This window comes from Phodopus roborovskii, unplaced genomic scaffold (assembly GCF_943737965.1).
Source record: "Phodopus roborovskii unplaced genomic scaffold, PHOROB, whole genome shotgun sequence".
NCBI classification, from domain to species: Eukaryota; Metazoa; Chordata; class Mammalia; order Rodentia; family Cricetidae; genus Phodopus; species Phodopus roborovskii.
This window is the reverse complement of record NW_026125410.1, coordinates 44,373-68,304: the sequence shown is the minus strand read 5'-3', so window position 1 is coordinate 68,304 and position 23,932 is coordinate 44,373. Positions and strand designations below refer to the sequence as shown.

Genomic DNA, 23,932 nt, shown 5'->3' with positions numbered 1-23,932 from the left:
GCTGCTGATCTGTGGATCTATAACTTTATATACTCTCTCCCCACTCCCTTACTTTTAGATAACAGGTCTTATACTATGAGCTCACACTCACTTCCTCCCATTAGTAAATGTCTCAGAGGCAAATTGGAAAACAAACAAATGAAAAAATGCTGCCCTTGTCCATATATACACATTAGCTGTTTTTATTTTGTTTTGTTTTTCTGGAAGAAATAACTGGCAACTAAAATCAGTTCTTTCCACTCAATCAAAAAGCGTTCTCCAAATGCCTCAGGCTTTTGTCATGGCCTCACTGGCCTGAGGAGTGGAGTTTGTTTTCCTCTGGATGGAAGAACAGTGTACTCTTAAGGAAACAGAAAGAGGACTTAGCATAAATGTAGGATCAGTTGGCAAGTAAAAGAGCCCTGAAATGGGAAATCACCAGAGCTGAGCTATGCTTAGGTCTTTGTAGTCTCCAAAACTGTTATTTTTAAATAAGGAGGAAGGGAAGCACTGAGCTTTCCAAAGGAGGGCTTGGACTGCAGGCGGACTTCATTTACAAGGAAGGGTATCTCCTTCAGCTGAAAAGAGCTGAAATACTGTAGGCCAGGCAACCTTTCTCACACGTAACCTCTCTCTAGAACCTTCTTCTTGTCCCATTGTCCTGAGGAACACACAAATCTTAAGTCAGCCACACCAAAGGCCATCAGACAGTTTTTTTTTTTGTTTGTTTTTTTGTTTTTTGTTTTTTGTTTTTTTTTTTTTTTTGGAACTCAAAAATATCTACTGTTATTTCAGTGGGCAAAGTGTTTGCTGTGTGAGCAAGAGAATCCAAGTTCAGATGCTGAGGAGGTGCTTCTTGAGGGTTGCTAGTCAGGCAGGCCAGCTGTATGTCTGTATTCTTGGTCCAGAGAGACTCTTTCTAAACTCCATCTCTAAAGATGGAGAGTGACAGAGGAAAACACACATTGTCCATCTCTGGTTGCCAGACATGTGTTTTCAAACACACACACACACACACACACACACACACACACACACATTCACACATACATATACACACATACACACATACATAAATATACACATACACACATATACACACATGCACAGTATTTACTAATTTGGGGGGTACTTTTGGAAAGAGGGGGTGCCATAAGAATATCCAAAGAAATCTGGAAAGATGGAATTAAGTGGGTAGGTACATGGGGATCTGCTTCATATTCCAGCTTCCAAATAAAATATAGTTATGACTTCATATGCCTTTAACTCCAGCATTTGGGGACAAATTAGTCACCTACACTAGCTGAAATGGTTAACTCCTGGTTCTGTGAGATACCCTGGCCCAAAGCAATAAGGCAGAGAGCAATAACATGATTCCTGTTATCCCACACTGGCTTCTAATGGGTACACATATCCTCCACACAATAAAAAAAATGAATGCCCAAAAAGAACACATATGGAAAGACAATAGTTGCAGAAAAAGGTTAATACAACCCAAGATGTCGCACCTTAAATATTGAGAAAATAAAGAAGTTGTACAGGAATCCTCAAATTATAATTTTACCAAATACGCAAATACATCGAGCATATTTGAAAGAAGCAGGGAAATATTGCTACCATGTTGTCAGCTTGATCAAAGGTTAGTATTTTTCAATGTTCACAAGAGTGTTTGGCACTTGGTTAAAAATAAACATTTGTGGTTATTATTTATGCCTAATCTGTAACAAACTCATACAGGTTGATAAAACCATGAACACACTCATAAAATATATAAGGGGAGAATTCACATAAAACATTTATTGCCAGTAAATATATAGGAAGATATTTAACTTCATTAGTCATCAAAGTATTACAAATGAAGGGAGCAATGGAATACTGTTTTTAGCCTTTTAAATGGGAAGGATGAAAGACTGGCACTGGGCAGGACTGCTGGAAGGCCACGAGTTCATGTGCCTGGTTTATGAGAGGAGAAACCTATATAATTTTCATGGAATATAATGCAATTTGTTGTTGCTATCCTTTGTTTGTTTTTGAGATAGATTCTGTCATAGCCCAGGCCTTGTGCCTTGAACTTGATATGTAGCCAAGGACGACCTTGAATTCCAGATGCTCTCATGTCCAACTCCCAAGTGCTGGGATTACATGTATGCACCTCCATGCCTGGTTAATGTCACACAGCTCGCAGTTGGATTGTCTAAAGGACTAAAGGCTAAAGGACTTCAGAGTTGTTTCCGAGTTTGGAAAGTCACAATAAATGTGTGTATAGGTGGTTATATATGTATGGAATAACTCATTTACATTTAGGGCAGTATTGATTTGCACATGGTCTCTCCTTGAGTTCCCTCTAGAACCTTCGAAACCCTGTTTTAAATGCAGTGTTGTCTATCAAGTGGAAGTTTACTGGATGGGAGGTGAAGAACTAGGAGTTCCAGATCCTGTTTCCCTTTGCCACTGACTTCTGCATGACCTTGAACAGTCTCCATTCACTAACACATCTCTGACGGAGGCTTTGAAGGTCATAAAATGAGAAAGTAAAGTGCACAGTAGAATCTTTTGGGCTTAGATGAACGTTATTCTATGTGTTCTCATGCCTAATCCAAGCCTTTTCTACTTTGTATTGTAGCCTTCCTCAAGCATGCAGAGGTGTGTGTGTGTGTGTGTGTGTGTGTGTGTGTGTGTGTGTGTGTGTGTATGTGTGTGTGTTTCCACATTGGCCATCACCTCTGTAACTGAATCTACTGACTCTTGGTCCTTGTTTTGGGATTATTATTGCCCTTACATCACAGACTCTTTTTCAGGCCCTGCTTATCATTGTTCCAGGGTCTGTTTCTGCCAAGCCTCTTCCTAAAGGATATAAACACCAGCAAAGGCAGTTAAATAAAATCTGGGGGCTTTCCTTAAATTCTGGGGACCCATCATGATCTGTTTCTCTGTACACAGTGAGGATACTAAATGAAATCACAGAACTGGACACCTATTATAAAATGCTGAGGTTAAAGATGGGAGTGTGTAAGTCTGGAAATAGAGCAATTGGTGTTTAGGGTAGTAGAAAAACAGTTCATGTCTGTGGCAAGCCATCATTAGAGTCTCCTTAAGTTTGGCAAATGTGTCGATCTAAAAATAGATTGCTATTTTATCACAACATGCAAAATATTACTGAGGGGAAGGTTATGGGTAGAGGAAGAAATGTTTGAAAAAAAAGCATGATTTTATCCCAAAAAGCAATAATGCTAACAATCTGTCTGAAATGCTTCCAAATGAACTCTGAAGAAAAACATTTATGAGCTTGAATGTGGTATTAGGTTGCGGCATTGTAATTTACAAAGGGTTTATTTTCCCTTTTAAAAAAATCCCACAAAAAATCAGAACAGAATATCAAACAATGAGTGTGCCTCATGAAAATAGTTTTCTACATGTTATTAGCATCCCGTGGTTGCAAAAACCACCCATCCCCCACTTTCTGCTTTCACTGTCACTTGGTACTTGTCATGGGCCACACTGATATATAGTGTTTTTGTACTGCCCAGGCATCTGCCAAAAGTCCTGAAGAAAAGTTTGCTACTTTAGGACTAGAGTCCTTTTTCAGCATATAGGAAATGAGTTTCCAGTCCCCCAAAAAGCTACAAGTTCCCAAGACACCCATATCCAGCCTGAGGAAAAACTCCTAAGTATCATGCACTGAAGTGTATACTTTTAAAAAAGATATGAAAGTAAGATGGGTGCTTTGGGAGGAGTAGAGATGCTAAACTATTTTTACATTAAAAAAATATAAAATAAACAGATCTCATGATGTCAGAATTCTAATTTCCTTAGGAAGCACCTTGGAGTGTGTGTATATATGGAGGGGGGAAGCTAGTCAATTTAAAATGATATCATGCGGTAGGCTTTAATCTCATAGGTCTGATGTTGTAAGAGGAAACAACCATATTCACAGTAGACCATGAGAGTGCTTGAGGAACTTGATGGTCAACACAACAAAGGCAAGAGCTGTGGAAGGAACCAACTCTACTACCATCTTGGTTTTGGACTTCTTGTCCACAGGACTGGAAGGAAATACATGTTTTTGTTGTTGTTGTTGTTTTGTTTTGTTTTTTGTTTGTCCAAACCCATCTGTGGTTTTGTAAACATACAAAATACAGATTGAAGAGGAGTAGGGCAGGCAGGCATGGTATTTATACCAGTGGCTCCATGCCATGGGCACCTCATTCTTCAACATTTTATTGAACACAGACCACAAGCCATACTTTGCTAACCTCCTAGGCCCATCAATGGGCAGGACATAGGTGCTTTTAAGTCTTCAGGCACTCAGAGACCAGTGTACAGCTCACCAAACTAAGGCCAAGAGCTGACAGAATGCTAAGTGGTGGGGTGCTTGCTTAGCATGTATACAGCTCTTGGTTCATCCACAGCATGAGAAAAGCAAAAGAGAGACAATAAATCACATAGGCCAAGATCTGTAGCATCAAAATTTCTAGGTATAACTTGGCTCTCCTAATTACTCCTGAATTGATGACAATGATATTATTCAATCCATCTTAAGCATATGCTGAGAGAAGCTGAAATAGGGGCACTTCTGTAGATTTCATGGATGGAAAGGAAAACAAGCAGAGAGACTCTGAGCATCCTCAAATGAGCTCTATCAACTTCACAATTCCATCTAAGGCTTGGCCAGATTCCAGCTATTCTATTTTTCATTCATTCTCCTGTAAACACCTCTTATGGCTAATGTGTTTTTGATAATGAGCCCTAGCATCCTAGGAAAATATCAATAAATTACTAAGATGAATATCATATGGAAAAAGTCCCATTAACAATACAAATAGAAAAGGGCTGAAAAGGACTTTACTGGTTACTTTTTAAATGGACCACTTCAGGCATAGGTGTTAGCTCAGCAAAGTGCTTGCCACACAGAGATGAGGACCCAACCCCCAGCATCAATGTAAAAGTCTAAGATGGTAATGTGTATCAACTAGCTCAGCCGAATCAGTAAGTCTCAAAAACTAATGAGAATGATTGAACAAGATATCAACATCAAACCCTAGGCTCCACATATATGGACAAGCACACACACACACACACACACACACACACACACACACACACACACACACGGACCCTTTCATAGGAAGCTTTAGGCATTCATTGTTTGAGTCATCCTTTTAGAACACAGGACCGAGTCTGAAGCAGAGAGCTCAGACTTCAGCCTTGAAGCTGAACACCATCCTGCTACCCCCACTTGGCTGGAAATGTTGAGAAATGGGAATGATTGACTAGTTACAATAATTTTAGAGCTTTCAAATTGCCTCCTGAATAATCCTGGATGGTGAGGGTTGTTCCGGTTGAGGTTTTTTATGGTTAGATAAATCAAGGTTAACACATGCCAATAGTATAAATCTGGTCCATGCTGGTGAAGAAGGGAGAACATGGGCTCCTGGCTTCAGGTGTGGTATTCTTTATATTACCTGGTATGATGGTTAATGTCAATATTGAACTTGATTTGGCCTGAGAATCATCTAGCTGATTAGTAAAGTACACTTGTGTGTGTGTGTGTGTGTGTGTGTGTGCGTGTGTGTGTGTGTGTGTGTGTGTGTGTGTGTGTGTGTGTTTGAGGTCACTTTCAGAGATGACTAATTCTGGGGCTTTGATTTTTATCAATGTTTGATCCACAGGTAGATTTAAATTTGAACAGAAATTGAGAAGTGTCACTGTGGAAGATGGAGTCTGGTTGAGGAAGCATATTCTTGGAGACTTTAGATCTGAAGAGTCCCAAGTTGTGTCCTTGAGGGCTGCATCTTCCCATGGTCTTCTTGTCACTCCTCTACTGTTCTCCCTACCTTCTCTTGTGTAAGCAGTTTTCCCATCTCTCCCACCATGATGAACCAAAACTGCTAAGAGTCGAACAATTATTCTCTACTTTAAATTATTTTGTATTTTTTCATAGATGTTAAAAACCTAACACAGCTCTATAGCATCTTGAAGAGCTAATGAGTCTAGTTGAGATAAAGCTAGGAGCAAGGGTCAAAGCTGACAAGAATGAATTAGCACTTTAAGTGGAACCCCCCACCAGGAGAGAGGTATTGAATTCATTTTTCACTATCTCTACTTATATTCCCATGCTCATTCTACACAGAGATAAAATGACTAAGTTCCAGAAGGGTTAGAAGCCAGTGACAAGTTAAAGAGATTCATAGGCAAAGGCATGTGCCTGTTAAGTAGTTGGCATATTGATTCATACTCATTAATTAATTAATTCAATCTATTTATCCACCTAGTCTTTATCTGTTTTTTTTTTTCCCTCTTCTTCTTTTTTTTTTGGTATCAGCCAATGTTTTAAGCACCAAGACTACAACATAAATAAGCCATATTCATTCCTTGGTTTCAAGAAGGACATTTATCAAATAATCACAAGCTTGCATAGCTTCCATCTGAGATGTGTGTTTCTAGGGGAGGGGTTCAATAGTCAAGAAAGGCTTCATGAGGAAGTAACATTTGACCTGGGTTTCTAAGTGGAAAAAAAAAACTTGTGCCATTTTTCTGGCCAGGATGTACCAAGGCTTTAAAACAGAAGGTATGCATAAAAAGAAAGACACTAAAATAGTATTCATTGCATATTAATCAATTTAAGTCACTTATAGAAAGAATGGAAAATAGGAGGGAAGAAATAATGTGAAATCCTAAGCACGGCCATATTTAGGCTTATTCTAGTTCTATATGCCACTCTTGCCCCTAACCTGCTTCAAAGAAGCTGTGGCAAGGCATGAGGATTTTACCAGGTATGTCTTTACAAGCAAGATCAAGGGCAAGTTATATCTTATTTTACTCAGTGATACCATGTCTTTCAGAAAGAAGCAAGTATACACTATGGATAATTAGAAGGAAATTAGTTCAAATTTAATCTGTTAGATGGCACCTTGTACATAAATGTAATAGCCATACAATTTGATTTCTTTTATCTGGGGTGGAAAATGCCACAGTTTTACTACTTTCAAATCGGATATTATTTAAATATGCTATAACATAGACTTTGGGATGAAATGTTCACCAAATACTTATGTAAGTTTTAGCTTAGACCAAGATTCAGGTATGGGGAAGTTATGTTTAGTTTTAAGGCTGGTGATACAGCTTTGGATGTACACTGTTTCAACATGGCCACCTCCTCAAGTGCACACTAGAAACACTGTAGATAAAGTGACCACATTGCTGTTCCTCACAAGCCACCCTCCCTGGTTTTGAGAATCTGTCTCTCAGGGCTCAAAGATTGCATTAACAGACAGGAACCACCCTGTCTCTGCCTACCCAGTGCTAGAATTGCATGTGTAAACAACTGTTCCTGTTTGGCTTTGGTTTTCACATGGGTTCTGGGATCAAATTCAGGTAATCATGCTTGCATAGCACAAACCTCCTTAACTGAATCATTAGCCCAACCTTGATATTTGCATATCTTAATAACAATAAAACTGTGATGTCAACCGAGAAATATTCACAGTGGCTCCTATGCCATCTTCTGAAGGATGGGAGCCTCCTGCATAGTGTTAGCAATATGTCACAAAAGTAAGAAGTTAGAATATTTACAAGTGTCTGGACTGGAGAAGGAAGATGGCTTCATCTCAGTTGTACCTAGGGCAATTGTATAATTCTTATAACTAATTAGTCATTGTAGACAATTTTACAGCATGAAAATGGGTACATGTTATAAATATTGACCTTTTTTTTTTGGCCCTGGATAATAGTGGCAAGAACATTTGTGAACACACCTGTAAACATAAGAACATATTTGAATGATGAAGAGGTAAAAAGTAGATAAATTAACATATTATTCTGTTTATTGTTAAGACTGAGGATATTTTCAAATAGGATATTAAACGCACCCTATTTCTCATTATATTGCTAACACAGTATAAATTATTTAACAAATGATTCCAGATCTTTAAACATCTACCTTAACTTATTTATACTCCTCCATTTATACTCATATCAATGTGGGCAAATTGCTTTAAAAGTAAAAATAAGACAGTATTTCCTTTTGTTTTTATTGAGTTTCTTTCTTTGCATAACCCAACAACACAAAGTGGGGTGTCTTTAATTTGTTTTTTAGGTACACTAACAATGACCAATTTGGCAATGTTTTCATTATGCAAAATAGAAACATTAATATTCACTACTTATGCCAAAATCCTTTATAAAAGTGTCTGCCTCTTTCAGACCTAGAAATGTGTGAGTCTTTCATCCTCACCCAAGTATCACTCAAACAGTTAGTTCACAGTCTTTGTCCCTTGATATAATGAAGGCTTCTTGAGAGTAGGAAATGATTTTTTTCAAATGATGTTCATAACATATGGAAGACATATGACCCTCTGCTGGGGTCTCATCTGTGTCTTCTCTTTCTGTTCATTGTTTCAATCTGTCTATGACAGGAAGTCATCTTTATTGTTATTATCATGGTAAGAGCTCTTGACATGTTGTCTCTGAGTCTTTTTGCGCATGCTGGATTCTTCTAGGTTACTTCTTCATATAATTGTGTGGGTGTAAGCATATACCTTGTGACCTTGTTAACTTAATTCTCCCATAGAGAGTCTTTGATCATCTTATAAACACTGTGTGTGTGTGTGTGTGTGTATGTATGTATGTATGTGTGTGTCTGCATGTATGTTCATGTATTGTGCACAGGTGTATATGCAATTTCAGAGGTTATTCTTCAGCAGCTGTCTACCTTGTTTGGTCTCTCATTGGTTTGGGACTGGTTAATCACTCTAAGATGGTTGGCATCCAGCCCCGGGCACCTGCCTTTTTCCACATCCCGTTGCTGGGATTACAGACATATGCTGCCATGTAGGCCTTTTTGATGAGGGATCTAGGGAATCAAATTCAGGTTCTTATGCTTGTATAACAAGTTCTTATGACTGAGCTTTCTCCCAAACTGCCCTCCCCCAAATTCATCCATATTCAACTTTCTATTGGATGCTTTGTCTCTGTGACAATGTCCTTAAAGGCATAAATTACACCCACATAGTGTTACTATTTCATTTATGGCTAATATTAATAAATATACTAGTTAATTTATGCATATTATCTAACAATCCCCAAAAGTTCCCTTTAAGGAAATTACTCTTAGTTATTATGTCTGTTTTCCTAATGAGGAAACTGAGGCTCCAGATCACAGTCACTTGTCAGGATCCCATTGTAGCTATTGTCACCTCCAGACTTGGAACTCAGGTCCAAGGAGCTGACTCTCTATTTAATTCAGTGCTGTATCCTCTTCATCTAGAATGGTGCAAGGCACTTGGAAGGTGCTTAGTATGTATTTATTGAATCAATGAATAATTGCCCTCCTCAAAACATTATCTCTTCAGTGTTACATGATTGATAATCTATCATTTTTAATAATAAAGAAAATTAGTGACTGTTCTAGACATTAGCTGAGCAATGTTTATATTGCCTGAGTACCTGTTATTAACAAATGCAGCAAAGAAATTCTGACTCACCAAATTAAGCTATGTGTTAAAATATGTAATTTTCTGATTTCAAATAGTATGAGTGGTTTGGGGGTGGATAGAATATGTGGAAAGGAATCCCAGTAAACAGATGATATGGGACGAGGCAGCCTATTTAATTCAGCACATTACAAGTTTTGTCTTTGGCATTCTAGTAGCCATGTGAACACTTGGTGTCCAGATCTTGATAGCCAAATATCACTCTTAAAGGAAAAAGAAAGGAAATAATTGTGACTTATTAAAGACTATCTGGATGTAAGGTCTGCAAAGAAAATGCACACACACACACACACACACACACACACACACACACACACACACTGATCCTGGAATATCATGTTGTATTTTAGGCAAAGGAAATGCTCATAGAAAGATGGGCAATTTCAAAAAGTCAGTGAAGCCCATGAAAAGGCTTCCCAAGTCACTCAATGTGGGACAAATTCAGAAACATAAGTAGACATAGGAATGGAATATGACAAAAATGAAATAACTATCTATGATTCCACAACAGTATTAATAAATGTATATAAATAAATGGTTATATATTTTCCTATATTAGAGTTACAATGAATTCATTTAAATGTAGAATGAATTTAAATACAGCTCAGTTTGTCAGTAATAACTCTGCAGACAAGTCTTATTTATGGATGCTAAGATTAGTGAGGAAACACAGGAGAAAGAAACAAGCTATTTCCATGGTCTAATAGTATTTTTCTAAATATACTCACTGTAACAGAAAATAAGAAACTTTCTAGCAGGGAAACTTGGATGATGGCCCCTATGCAAGCAAAACAGGTACAAGAACACAATGGCATCACACTCCCTTGACAGAGGGAACCCAGGTGCTATTCTTGTCAAATTGATGGCCTCAGTCTAATTATAGGAGAACATCTTACAAAGCTAAGCTCAGTCCTATTCAAAATGCCTGACCAATATGCAAATGTGCCAAGGTTGTGACAGTAAATAAAACAAAACAAAACAAAACAAACAAACAAACAAACAAAAAAAAAACCCAAGGGAGTATCCGACTGAAATAAGAAAACCTGACGAAATTCGGTGCTGGACCCTTGATTGGATATGGAGTGGAAAGAAGGATGCAAGACCTAAAAATAATTAAGCCCTACTGAATTTCTAACAGATCTCTTTATTAGTTGATGACTGTTGAACAACAGTTATATAGGCCGCCGCGCACAGGGGACTCTGAGTCGGACACATCATGAGATATGAGTGTCTTCATAATTTTTCTATGAATCTAAAACTTTCCCAAAAGTACTTAAGAAAAAGTTATTATAATTTCCCTAAATCCCTTTTTCTTTTTTTCAAAGTCAAATCCTTAGAGAACAACACAATATTATAGAAGCAGGTGTGGTGGGCAGGTGTGCCTTGATGTGGGTTATAGAACCAAACAGGTGAGAGTCAGACCTTCGGAGTAGCAACTTACATATCTATCTAACTTTGAGATGGTGAAAGCAAGGCTCAGCAATGGGGAACTGCTAAGGGAGATGGGGAGACTCATAAACTGAGGACCATTACCTCTGTATTCCTTTGGCTTGGTTCAAACTCAAGAACTCCTTCAGCTGAATTAATAATTCAGTTCCATTAAACTCATAGGCTATGTTAACAAGAATTACATTATTCTAATTTCTAATGTCTTATAATGAATTCATGAGCACCGTGCCTCAGTAAGAGTGTCACATTTGCTTTGCGCACATGCTTTAGAAGCACTATGAGAAGTGAGTCATAAGCTTTCACTACATAATTTGAATGCAGTTCAATTCAGCTGCAGATCAATGGTTTTAAGGGTCCTTAAAGTTTGACAAAAATAAATTATTCCCTTTGGATCAAGGCTCCCTTTGTTTCCCTTTATGTGTAGATCTAGCCTACTTTTTTGCTTACATTATCCTCTCTCTATGTCTTTGTGTCTGTCTGTCTGTCTTTGTGTCTGTCTGTCTGTCTCTCCCTCTCTCTGTCACCCTCTGTCACCCTATACCTCTCTTACTTTCTGTCTGTTTCCCTATCCTTTTCTTCTCCCCCCAACCCCCTTCTACTTCCACTCTCCCCAGCCCTCATTAAAACAGATGGGTCATTTTATTTCATTGAGTGTAATTGTCTGCAATGGCTTCGTGATATAATCACCGTATATTAGGAGCCTGAACAAGACAATGATAGTCTTGGCCCTCAGCCCACGTTTTTTCCAGTTTTTATTGCTTGTGAGATTTGTGTTCCTCAGCAGAGTCTGCAGTTCCCTCCTCCATCCTCTGATGCCTGGCCTATGTGTTTGGCAGGCTGTGTTGCTATGTAATCGTGGCTAACAGGATTAGACCAGATCACTGGATTTTAGGATTCCCAGCTATCACAGCTGTTTCTTCTCTGACATGTTTTCACTCAATTAATGTACACAAGACCCTCTGGTCAGCCCTTGGCCTCCAGTGAGGACCAAATAGAAAGTTAAATGCATCTCCATGTTGGTTTTCAGATGGAAGTATCTGTGACTCCTATTTATGTGTATGTGGCAGTGACAACACTTACGGATACCATAAGTGCAAGAGAAAAATATCACATGCTATTTTTATAATCAAGTCTCTATAGTTCTGTAACTACATCTCCCCTCACATGGTATGGACTTTTCCCCACTATCCTGCATCAATATCCAAGTTATCATTCATGCTCACTTCTTCCTCACTCTCTTCTACTCCTCTGTATTAGTCAGAGCTTGTCATTCCTGTGTTTAGTCTACCTTTCATTTACACAATTTAGAAGTCCCTCTCCATTTCCATTGCCATCACATAGGCAGGTCTAATTTGAATATAATTACATATTTAAATGAATAAGGGGCTGGGAAATAGGTACATTTCCTATCTCTGCCACCCAGCAAAACACAGACAGACCGGAGAGAAGCCCTTGATGGTTCATCTCCCACCCAGGGGTGGAAGTGACAGGTGGACTGTATCATCACAGGGGATAGCAATCTACAGGATATAGGGGACATTTCTGCTGAAGGATTGCCACCCAGGGGGCTCACAGTAGCTGTAGCTTGACTTGTCTCCCTGTTTGGGGTTAAGGAAGCAAACATATCCCTATAGGTTAAAAGAGTGAACCAAGTGAACCATGGAAGTTTGTTTATTCAAGCAAAAGAAAAGAATGCTCCCCTAACATTCAAAGAAAAAAGTGGACCTCCAAAATATATAATTTTAAAAGTAAAATGGACATTCATTAAGTGTTCTATATAACATCAATTTAATTTCATGTGATCTCAATTTGTATCAATTTAACCAATTTGTGTGTTGTATGTATCTGCATATAGATAGGTGTGCATGCTCATAGACCAGACAAGGACAATGGGTGTCTTGTTCTGTCATTCTATAGCTTACTCCCTTGAGACAAGGTCTCTCTAGAGCTAGGCTGGCAGCCAGCAACCCTTCTGTCTTTACCCTTATTGTCTTGGGCTGCAAGTAGACACTCCCTGTTTTTATGTGGGTGCTGGAGATTTGAACTCAAGTCTTCATACTTGTACAGTTGCATTCTCTTGGCCACTGAGCTATCTTTGCAGCCCTACACCATTTAACTTTTACATCCACACATTTGTGTTTAATTTCATAGGCAAGTAAACTAAGGTTAAGATATTTGCTCACTCTTACACAGCTAGGTATTAGGAGAGTCAGACTAGTAGAATATAATTTCTCAAAATCTTCTATCACCAAACATGCCTGTGACAAAGTGGTTTTGGCTCTGTCTATGACAACCAGATTCCATTTCTATTTTAAGATACACACGGTATTTTGTAAGAATCTTTTCCCAACTTAGAAGTGCAAATAAATACACACAACTCTGCAAACACACCTAGGAAGCAGAAGCTCACAGAGGTCAAATGGCCCCTTGAGTGTCAAGACAATCAGTGGGAATCTGAACAGGGGTGTTCTGAGTTCAAGTCCCAGTTCAGATGTGCAGGTCACTCAATGATCTTGGCTAGTTTACATGAACATAAGGTCACTTGTACTGGCACACACATGTGCAACCCCCCCCATATACACACTCATGCTTATAATTGCAAAAATATTAATAATACAATTGGCCCCATGCTTGCTCAATCCTCACATCACTTCTTCCAAAGACAGGGAGACATAATGGCCCTCTCAAATACAGACATATTGCATATTGAACTTGATGAATTAAAGCATGTAACACCCCCCCTTCTCTCTGAAAAAAGCAGCCATGCTGTATTAAGAACATTACAGTTCTTGTTGCTGTTTATGGATTGAGGCAATGTGTGTGCCCTGCCCCTGTCATAGGAAGTCTAATAGCAGGCTGCCCAGAGAGGCTATGTAGTAGGCAATAAAGACAACTGAAGTGTTATACTGCTGAGCCTATTGGTATTACACTAAGGGGTAGTGTTCATTTCAGTCAAAGCCCCTGTAACTCAATCAGTGACTTCAGTTGCCATCACTGTTGGTAAGCACCATTTTTAGTTGTTTTCTAGTTGGTGAAAACTTCAAGAAGTTGACTTGGTCAAAATCTAGAATTTCAAATCTGTTTGCATTTCTGATTAGCTTAGGATAGAAGGCATGAAGAATGTGCCTGTGTGTGAATTCTCGAGTGTGCCTCCAGACTTCCCTGGTGGAGGAATTCCCTGCTGGATTCTGCCCTCACTTGCTCCTTGACTGGGTGAAACCAGTATGCGTATCATGTGCATCAGTTTTGATTTTGGAACTAGCTCATGTTCTGGAAGTAATCAGGGAGTTGAAGGTGCCTGTTTATGAAACTGTGGAGCCTGGGCACTTTCTTCTGGTGATGCATATAATCAAGACCAAATGATTGTAAAATTTCTAAAACCTAACACTATTTCTCTCATAATACATACATACATAATACATTAAATGCACAAGCATATTCAATATTTTAAAATTTTGTGAATGTATTTTATTCTATTCTATTTCCCCTGAAAGCTGCATTTTCAAAATATAAGTATTTCACAAATTTGCAAATGTTTCATATTCTATGGATTTCCTGGAGGAAAATTGAGAAAGTCATAATATGGGGGCTGGGGAGATGGCTCAGTGAACAGAAGTCCTTGCTCCACTCAATACCCAGATGAAAAAGAAGAAAAATCCTGGGCATGATCATGTATGTATGTATGTATGTATGTATGTATGTATGTATGTATGTATAATCCCCAGCATTGTGGGCTGGATACAGATGGATCCTAAGAACTCCCATCCTAGTAAAAGCAACCAGCTTCCAGTTTAATGAGACCCTGTCTCAAGGCAATAAAACAGAGACAAGGAAAACACCTGACATCTTACTCTGGTCTCCACATAAATATGTGAGTGAGTGTGTGTGTGTGTGTGTGTGTGTGTGTGTGTGCGTGTGCGTGCGCACACGCGCACACACACACACCACAATACAGGAGGAGGGAGAGGAGAGAGAAAGAGAAAGAGAGAGAGAGAGAGAGAGAGAGAGAGAGAGAGAGAACAGAAATACGAAAAATACACAATGGGTTTCCTGACATCCTAGCATGAAAACTGTCTAATTTGGTAGGACTGAGTAATAGATGTTCAGCAAGTTAAGAAGGTTCTTTAGCAGGACTCTATATGGTAATTTACAGATGTGAAATCTTACTGTGTCTGAATTGCCCCTCTGATTGGTACATCACACAGCAGGTGTGCTCTGGGCCTGCTGCCTTAGGTAAGCTCCATGCTCCCAACGTACCACACCCCTACCATGTATTGTCCCTGGATGGCCAAAGTCCTCCCAGCCACACAATGTTTAAAAATCATCACCTCTGCCATAACTCTGGAACTCCTCAGAATTTACTGTTTGAACTAATGGAATGATATCACCATGTAGCTAGTTGCTAAAGTCTGTAAACTGGAAGCACATCCAAAAATCCATCCTCCCCTTACCCAGTGCATATAACAGTTACTCACCTACCAAGATGCTCTCCATCTATTTTCATGACCATATTGTCACAAACAAGATAGAGGTACCTCTCATCTTCCACTGAACTATATCATGCCCCCCATCTATCCAATTCCCTCATTGAAGCTAGTGTAAAACATCAGTGCTGCCCTTTTCCCATCACTGAAGAGGACTGCCTGAATGGCTTGTCAGTGTGCTTCTCTCTTTGTCTTCTGCCCTGTGATTTGCCAGCAAATCTGGATGCCTCTGAGCTGTTTCAGGAAGTCATGTTCCCTCACTGCCTTCCCTACATGGCTGTTAAATACTCAGTCCTCATATGAGATCAACCTAGAGGTCCTCTATAAACAGCCAGGAGCAGCCACCAAATAAGAATGAGCTTCACTTTACCAATTACATCAATCTCTGGCCTTGCTGTAAGCATTGCCTACAATTTTAAGTTTGGGAAGGCAGCAGCTTATTTAGCCACAACACAGTGCATAGTCCATAGCAGAGCCAAACACATACTATTTGACAGAATGAAGTGTCTTACGTATCTTTCTTCTAAGCCTCTAAACTAAAGTAACCAACATAAAAACAAGGCTGAGGAATTTAAAATCAGTATTCCATTTCAAGTAGTATTTTCCTTTTATTGTTTTTATCATTTCTTGTTATCATTATTATTCTCTGGGGTCATTTTTGTTTTATTGACTTGGGTAAGTTTGCCATACTGGATGTTTATTGGGATGCCTGCATAATCTACAAGTCAATTCTTGTCTATTTTGGAAAATCTCACGCTTTGTCTCAGAGTCTGTCCAAGTCCCAGTGGATTAAGATGAGATGCAGACTTCAAGTGTGTTCGAGTGGAATATGTCATCTCTGGAGTTGGGAGTGGAAACAGCTCATCCCGTGTATAGAGAAATTTGGTCTAGAGAGACAGGGGACCACAGTGAAGGGAGGGAAGGAAAGTGTAGGATAGGACGATAACAGGAGGTGATAAGGAGGGATGGAAGAAGAAGAGAGGTGATATATAGGGATAGGGGGAGAGAGGGGAACATGAGATATAAAGAGGATGGTAGCAAATGGAGGAGAGAGGAAAGGAAAGGAGAGAGGACATGGGGATGAAGTGAAGGAGAAGAGGAAGGAGGAAAGGATGGGAGGAGAAGAGGGCAGGAGAAAGGACAGAGGGGTGGAGGGGAACAAAGAGGAGAAGAGAAGAGGGAAGCTAGAAGAATGAGAGGAGGAAGACATGCCAGTGAGGGAGGGAGACAGATGAAAGAAAGGGAGGAAGGGAGGGAGGAAAGGAAGGTGGAGGAGAGGACAAAATGGTAGGGAAGAGGAGAAAAGAGGACAGGACAGAGAGGAAATCAGGAGAGGAGAGGGAGGAGAAAGCAGAGGTGAGTGAAGATACTACATTCTAGAGGACTGGTGAGTTTCTGCCTTTGTGTTGTCTTGAGATCATTCTCTTTAAAGGGTCATTCTCTCTCTCTCTGTCTCTGTCTCTCTCTGTCTCTCTCTCTCTGTGTGTGTGTGAGTGTGTGTGTGTGTGCGTGTGTGTGTGTGTGTGCGTGCGCGTGTGTTAGCACACATGTAGATGTTAGAGGACAACTTGAGATAATCCTTTAACTTAATATAAATATCCCTTTAATTGCCTAAGCCAGGTTAATGCATTTTGACTTTTAATTTTGATAGTGTATTTTAAATGATACTTGGAAAAACACTAATTTGAGTACACAGATGTTTTCTAATAATTATAGACTGGTGCCTATAAAATAAAATAATTTTCAATGTGCCTTCCTCACTCAGCTCTCCCAGATGAGACAGTAGTCTGTGGTTCATTCATACCTTACATTGGTAGCAACAACAAAAGAACAATCTGGAAAAGAGAACCGCTGCTTAGTTTGATATCAATGTGAGGAGAAGTTGAATATGCAAGTTTGGATAAAGGTTCTTTTCAAGTAGGAAAAGCATACACCTTTGCTACAGGTGTGGCAACCAAGACTCTGGAACATATTTTGGAAAGTAGAGTGCTGGGTTCAAAACTCAAATCCCTTAGCACCTCCCAGAGTTGACAGATCAAAGCATCTAAGGCATACCATGCCTTCAGCTTTTATAAGCATGCTCAGTAAATACCTGGAAAATCTACTATATTTGGATTCTGTATCTAATCCAAATCCCATTACCCCACAGCTCATCCAGATGTAATGTGAAGCCCATCCATGGCTGCATGCTGAGAGCTTGTGAAGACAGACCTGGGGAAGGCTCTTAACTTATTTTACCCTCCTCCCCTGTCTTGCTCATTTGGAAGGAATATAATCTGATAAGAAAGTTGTTTTGTGTTAACCTCATTTTGGCCCTCGTTCAACCTCCACAGGCTGTTTGATTGACATATCCTCTACTTACTTGCCCTTTAGAAAGCCCAGCCATTCTGTCTGTCTAGTTCTCTGTTACTACCATGGGCAAAGGATGTTTATGACAGACATAATGGATAGCCATAACTTTCTTAATAAATTGAAGTTTCAACACAAGAGTTGGATTTCATTAATCACCTTGACATATCCTGAATTTTTAATTAGTCAAGCTAGAATAAACTATGTAGGAGACACCCTCACCCCATCAAACTTTAACCATTAGTATTGCATAGCTTAAGAAAACAAATTTATCTACACTTTTTGGCATTACCATGGGTAGCATTAACATACAGCATGGTCCTAGTCCTCTCTCAGCCCACTGTTACTTACAGCTCTATTGGGGCCATGGAAGGTTTCTGGAAATTTTGTAAGAATATGTTGTTATCTTGTTTTGCCTAATCTCAGAGGGTAAACAAAAGCCAAATAATTGAATTTAAGGAAATGTGTTTTACACAGTCAGCCTACTGAACTTCTTCCCCAAACCAGAGAGCATACTATAGATAGAAAATTCCCAATTAGGGGAGAGAATGGTAGACATAGGCTTTAATAAATATAATTGTACATTAACAGTTTCTAAGTGTTATTAAAACTATTGTAAAGGAAGCAAATGATCAATGAACCATGAAACCAATAAATCTAATGCTCTCCATGAATTGTTCTGATTGCCAACCTTATCCTTTAAGACAAACACATATTTTTTTGGTGCCTGCAAAATATGAATTATCTGTTTTGCTGTATGGATTGCTATTTATCCTCATTATGAAAAGGGCAATCAAGAAGAGCTTATGTTTTCTATCATGAACTATTTCTTTCTTTCCCTACTTTAAAATGGTCAATCTGTCTTTGGAAAGGCCAGAAATATGGCTGGAAAATACACTCTGAAAACATGCAACTTAACAACAAAAAAATATTGAGGTTATGAACTGATTAATGGTAACTGAGCTTAAAAGGGAATAACAGGTTAAAATAAATTGCATTAGGCAGGTGTCTGAGGCCAGATGAATGTCAATAGAGGCTACATCACTTTGGGGTTTCAATGAAAACTTAAGTTGCACAGTTGACAAACTTATGTCCAAGGTAGCTTTTAAAACCATTTTGGCTTTCTAGCATTGTCTCTTGACTATAAAGGGACTGTTTGTTTGGTCTTAAATGCTTGTGAAAGTCACTCTGGAATCATACCAAAAAAAGCTGTGCCATGTTAAACTTGACCTTCATCTTTTATGAGCAAAATGCTTATGAATAATGTATTTCCCAGAGAATGGACTCTTGCCAGGAAGCAAGTACTCATGTGGGAAAAGACAGCGAACCTTACCTGGGTAATCATTCTTGTCTATGTCTGCGTCTCCTCTTAGAGAAAAGCCAAATCCAGAAGGGATGGTCTGTGACTCCCATATTCCCTGCAGAACTTGGGAAGGCTTGGTGTGTAAACCTTTTGGGTTCCCATTGTAAATGAGCACTTTACCTCTTTGATCTTTGCCTGCAAAGGGCACTCCGATGGCAATGTCTACAGAGAACAAAGGAAAGTTTAGAAAAAAAATTAAGCATGCTCTAAAGGCAGCATCACAAAGCCCAAATGGCTTGTTACATTTTCTAGAGGATTCTGGAGTACTGTAACTACAAAGAAGTACCATTGCCTTTTATGAGCATGATGAGTGTCTGCTTAGAGTACACTAGGTACAGCATATAGCAAATGAGAAGCCAGTGAGACACTGTGTTTGGAAGTCCCTGTGTTTGGAAAGTTTGTGTTTTGGGGAGAAGGTAATGGATACTTTTAATACAGACACAATTAAGGAAATGCTGAAATCAATAAATGGTTCAGAAAATGTTTTTACAAATACAGTGGAGAGACTGCTGTGGTCAGACAAAGTGTCACTGTGGCTAGCTAGCATAGAAACTGAAATCTATGGTCAAGAAGAAGCCAAGTATGTAACAATTAAAGGAAGAGCCATTCATCCCAGAGATGTAGCTACCTTCCAAAAGCCCAGAGATGGAAGGAGGGTAACTGAGTAGCAGAGAAGGCAGAACACTCTCTACATGGGCCCTCAATGATTGAGAGGTACAGCCAGGCTCTACTGTACATCAGGAGGCTGGTAGACCAGGTAAGGTACAGTTTTAGGAGTTTCTTCTTTCAAAAATTAAAATCAAAAGATCCATTCCCAAGGAATGGTCTATTTAATAGTTCCCCAATCTAATGAACTGAAAGAGCCCATTTTATAATTAAGGGTATTAGGAAACCCAGACAGAAGCCATATTACACAACTCTCACTCAAATATAAAACATCAGGATGGCCTTGGATATTGAATAGAAACCGCTGCAGTTTAAAAAGAAGTCCCCAAACAGCAAGTTTACCAAATGAGAAGGTGTCTCATTTGTTGGTGAAATGTCTCACTGAATGTAATGAAGAAGATTATAAATCTACTTTCACTGACCTGCCCAAGGCTCAGAGCCCAAGATACTCTCTTAGCTTCACTGAGCCAAACTCCTGGAATCCAGTTCAAAGAGGGAGGAATGATGAACAAGGGGCTGGGAAAACCCACAGAAACAGGTCACCTGAGCAAGCGGGAGCTCATGGATCCCAGACTGATAGCTGGGGAACCAACATAGGACCAAACCAGGACCCTGAACATGGGTGTCAGCTCGGAGGACTGGGAAGTCTATGGGGCCTCTGGCAGTGGAATCAGGATATATTTAGTGCACGAATGGACTTCGGGAGTCCATTTCCCATGGAGGGATATTCCCTTAGCCTAAATACATGGGGGAGGGCCTAGGATGTACCCCAAATGACTTGACAGATTTTGATGATCCCTCATGGAAGGCCTCACCCTCCCTGGGGAATGGATAGGGGAATTGGTGGGGGACATGGAAGGGTGAGAGGGAGAGGGAACTGGGATTGATATGTAAAATAAGATTGTTTCTAACTTAAATAAAATGTATTTATTTTTAAAAGACCATCAGAATTGGTTTAAGGGGAAAGACAGTGGAAAATAGGATGAAAAAGACAACTCACATAATTCGGCATCATGCATTCCCTGGGAGAGCAGTTTTAGAAAGCAACAAGCAAAGTTATTTCAAGGAGAATTTGTCTTTTTTATTATTCCAGAACACAGCATCTAATATGCACTTGGTTTTCTCCCACAGGTTAGACAAGTGCTCTATTACTGGCCTGTACCTTTGACCTAAGCATTTATGTTTGTAGGACTCTAACAATTACTAGTTGCTGAAAATTTTTTTCAAAGAAATTCTGAAGTACTTGGTACTAGTGCCTGTGAATATCCCTCTGATGGGAATCCTCCCTATGGTAGTTAAGTCCAGAAAATTCCTCTTATAGCTTTTTCTTTGAATGATAAACACACTGTACTTTGGTTCTTCACTTACATGTCCTGAAAATGTTTGCAAATTTTGGTGTGAACATGCAGTATTTTCTGAGATGGTATTTAGAAAGCCTCTATGAATTCCTTACTTAAAGAATCGCATTCCCTAATTAATGCTTTAACACTATTACTTTGCAATGACATTTACTGACCAAGAATGAGCCACTATAACAGGCATAACTTGTGTAGTTTCATCAGAATATAGTAATATACTTGCTAATATATCAAGATGTATTTATCTCTATTCGTGGCGATTTTCTATAGCTCTCAAGTCACCATTGAGAGATCATATGTGACAAAATCTCTGTGCAATATCTTAATTAATCAAAACATACAAACTTAAATTTGCCTTGAGAATTTGTTTGGAATTTGCTAAGAGTTAATAATAATAACCAGCACCCACCACTAAGAATCCTTTAAATAAATGGCCATGGTTTCTTCTTGACACAGTAACATTGCCTTAAGATGTGAGAGAGGCCCACACATTACTCTAGATTACCGTTGTAGCCATCCTGGTTCAAGTCCCCCAAGTGGGCCACAGAGCTACCGAATCGCCCAAAAGTCTCTGTGCCCGTGAGGACCTGTGGGTCTTGGAAGAGGAGGGCGCTCACTTGTAGGTACAGGTAGACCTGCCCTACTTCTCTTGGGTTACTTTCAAATTCACGGTCCATAAAGAGAGGAGCCCCGATCAATATGTCATCCAGGCTGCAGGGAACAGAGAGAGGACAGTCAGCCACCTTGTCTCTGGTGTGTTTGTAATCAACCAGATGAGTATGTTTCCTTTTCTGGGGGCCGTTTTACAATCATCAGATTTCTTTCATAGCTTTGTTATGTCTACAAAGCAGAATGCTGAAGAAAATAAAGGTTGTTAAATTATCACATTGAACTTTCCAAATATGTGAAAAATGACTAAGAAACCACAGACATTTCATCCTTTCTGGCCTTTTAGTGCATTTCCAGAAATTTTAGTCACACATGGAAAACATATCAAGCAGACCTGAGCAGGTTTTAGTTTTTACCGACACATGAGTTTTTCTGTAATTTATTGAGCTGGCCCTGACTTCTTGAAGTAACAAGATTTCAAATAATTTTTGTTCTGTCCTCTCCTTCCTTTGGTTAAATCAAAGAGGCCAGAGAAGTAGTTAATGCTGGCTGGAACACAAATTTTTATTCCTGATGAGAATTGCAGTCATTCTATGTATGTCATTGCTAGAAACTAATAGATTTTTTTTTTTTTTACGAATTTAGAGATGAGCTATAAGTATTGTGTGAATAAGAAACAGAAGTAGCTACAAGCATCTTCTTACAGAGACATACATCACAGAAGGGACAGACATGGGAATGATCTATTTTGTCAGGAGACCTCTAAAGTATTTGATTTTTATTTTCAAAAAATGTAAGAAAATTCCTACTAACCAAAGTGTGTACTTTGACCTATACTAATGACTGCTGCTAAAATATGTTTGAATACAAGCCTATCTTGACAGATACAATAATATGAAATCTCTATGTCTATGCAGATCAATTACCTTATTACCTGAATACTTCATTCACATAATTTAATTATGTAGTTATATTAATTCAGTAATTATAATGTTTTGATGTTAGTATATAGTGATATTAATATGTGACATACTTATAATATAATATTTAAAATAGGAAATGGAGTGGGAAGTTATTGAAAGCCAGACACTTTATTCTTTCTCTCCCCTCTCTTCCCTTCTTTTACTGCTCCCTCTTCTTTTTCTCCATTCCCCTCTCTTCCCTCTCTTTCTCTTCCTTTACCGCTCCTTTTCTCTCTCCTTCCATTTTTCCCTCCTTTTTCTCCCCCATCTTTTCATTTTTCACAGAATTTTCTGTGTAGCTCAGGTTAGCCTTGAACTCATCATCTTTCATTCTCAGCCTTCCAAATGCTGGAGTTATTGATGTGTGCTAGCATGTCCAGCTTTAGCGTCAAAATCTTTCCAGCAGCTCTAAGTTATATGAGTGACACACTATACTGACTCCATTATCCTGGCCTCTCCCTGAATTCAGAGCTTACCTGTAGTAGAAATCCACTATCTATGTCTCAGGGTTCTTTTCCTACTGTCGGTTTGTCTTGTCTTGTTCAATTTTGATGTGATAGTTTTTTTTATCTTATCACGTTTTATGTTTCAAAATGAATGAATGAAAACCTAGCTACTAGGGTAAAGGTTAACAACTGAGTTACACCTGCTGAAAGAGGGAGAATCAGTTTTCTTTAATAGAGTGGCACTGGGTATATGAAGAACTTTAGGACAGACCTCATATAGTTGACAACATATAATGACCTCCATGTTATTTGTGTGCTTTTATTAGATATAGTTTGGTAATTTATTTGTTTGTTTTGCTCTGTTTCCATTTTGGATGTGGTGTTATTTTTTTCTTGGTTTGGAGGGGGTTTGATATATATTTTTTTTGAAAGAACATAAAGTAGGGTAGGTAGAGAGAAGCAGAGGATCTGAAAGGACATGGGGGAGGGGAAATAAAACATGATCAAAATATATTTAAATTTAAAAGTTGTTTTAAATAATATAAATATAATAAAATTAAGAAAAAGTATGTCATATACACCTAGTAGGTTTAAGACTATAGTTAATAATTTAAAGAATACATTGTTGATTATTGGGTCAAGTCAAAACTTGGAAATGATATACTTTCAACTTACCACTCATATAATCACAAACAAGGCAGCGTGAAAAAAATAAAATTAGGATCCAAATTAGTGCTAAGGTTATAGACAGAGGAGGGACTGGAGTTGGGAAGGAA

At 38.9% G+C, this 23,932-nt stretch overlaps 1 protein-coding gene across 1 annotated transcript in view; it reads right to left on the bottom strand.

The window, feature by feature from the left end:
• The window catches only part of LOC127215285 (integrin alpha-8), a gene marked incomplete at its 5' end in the record, with an annotated part of 131,197 nt that overhangs the window by 77,485 nt on the left and 29,780 nt on the right, over positions 1-23,932 (bottom strand). The window contains 2 exons of the mRNA XM_051175660.1: positions 19,086-19,277; positions 21,645-21,850. Coding sequence (XP_051031617.1) covers positions 19,086-19,277; positions 21,645-21,850 — 398 coding nt within the window. The remainder of the gene's footprint in view (positions 1-19,085; positions 19,278-21,644; positions 21,851-23,932) is intronic.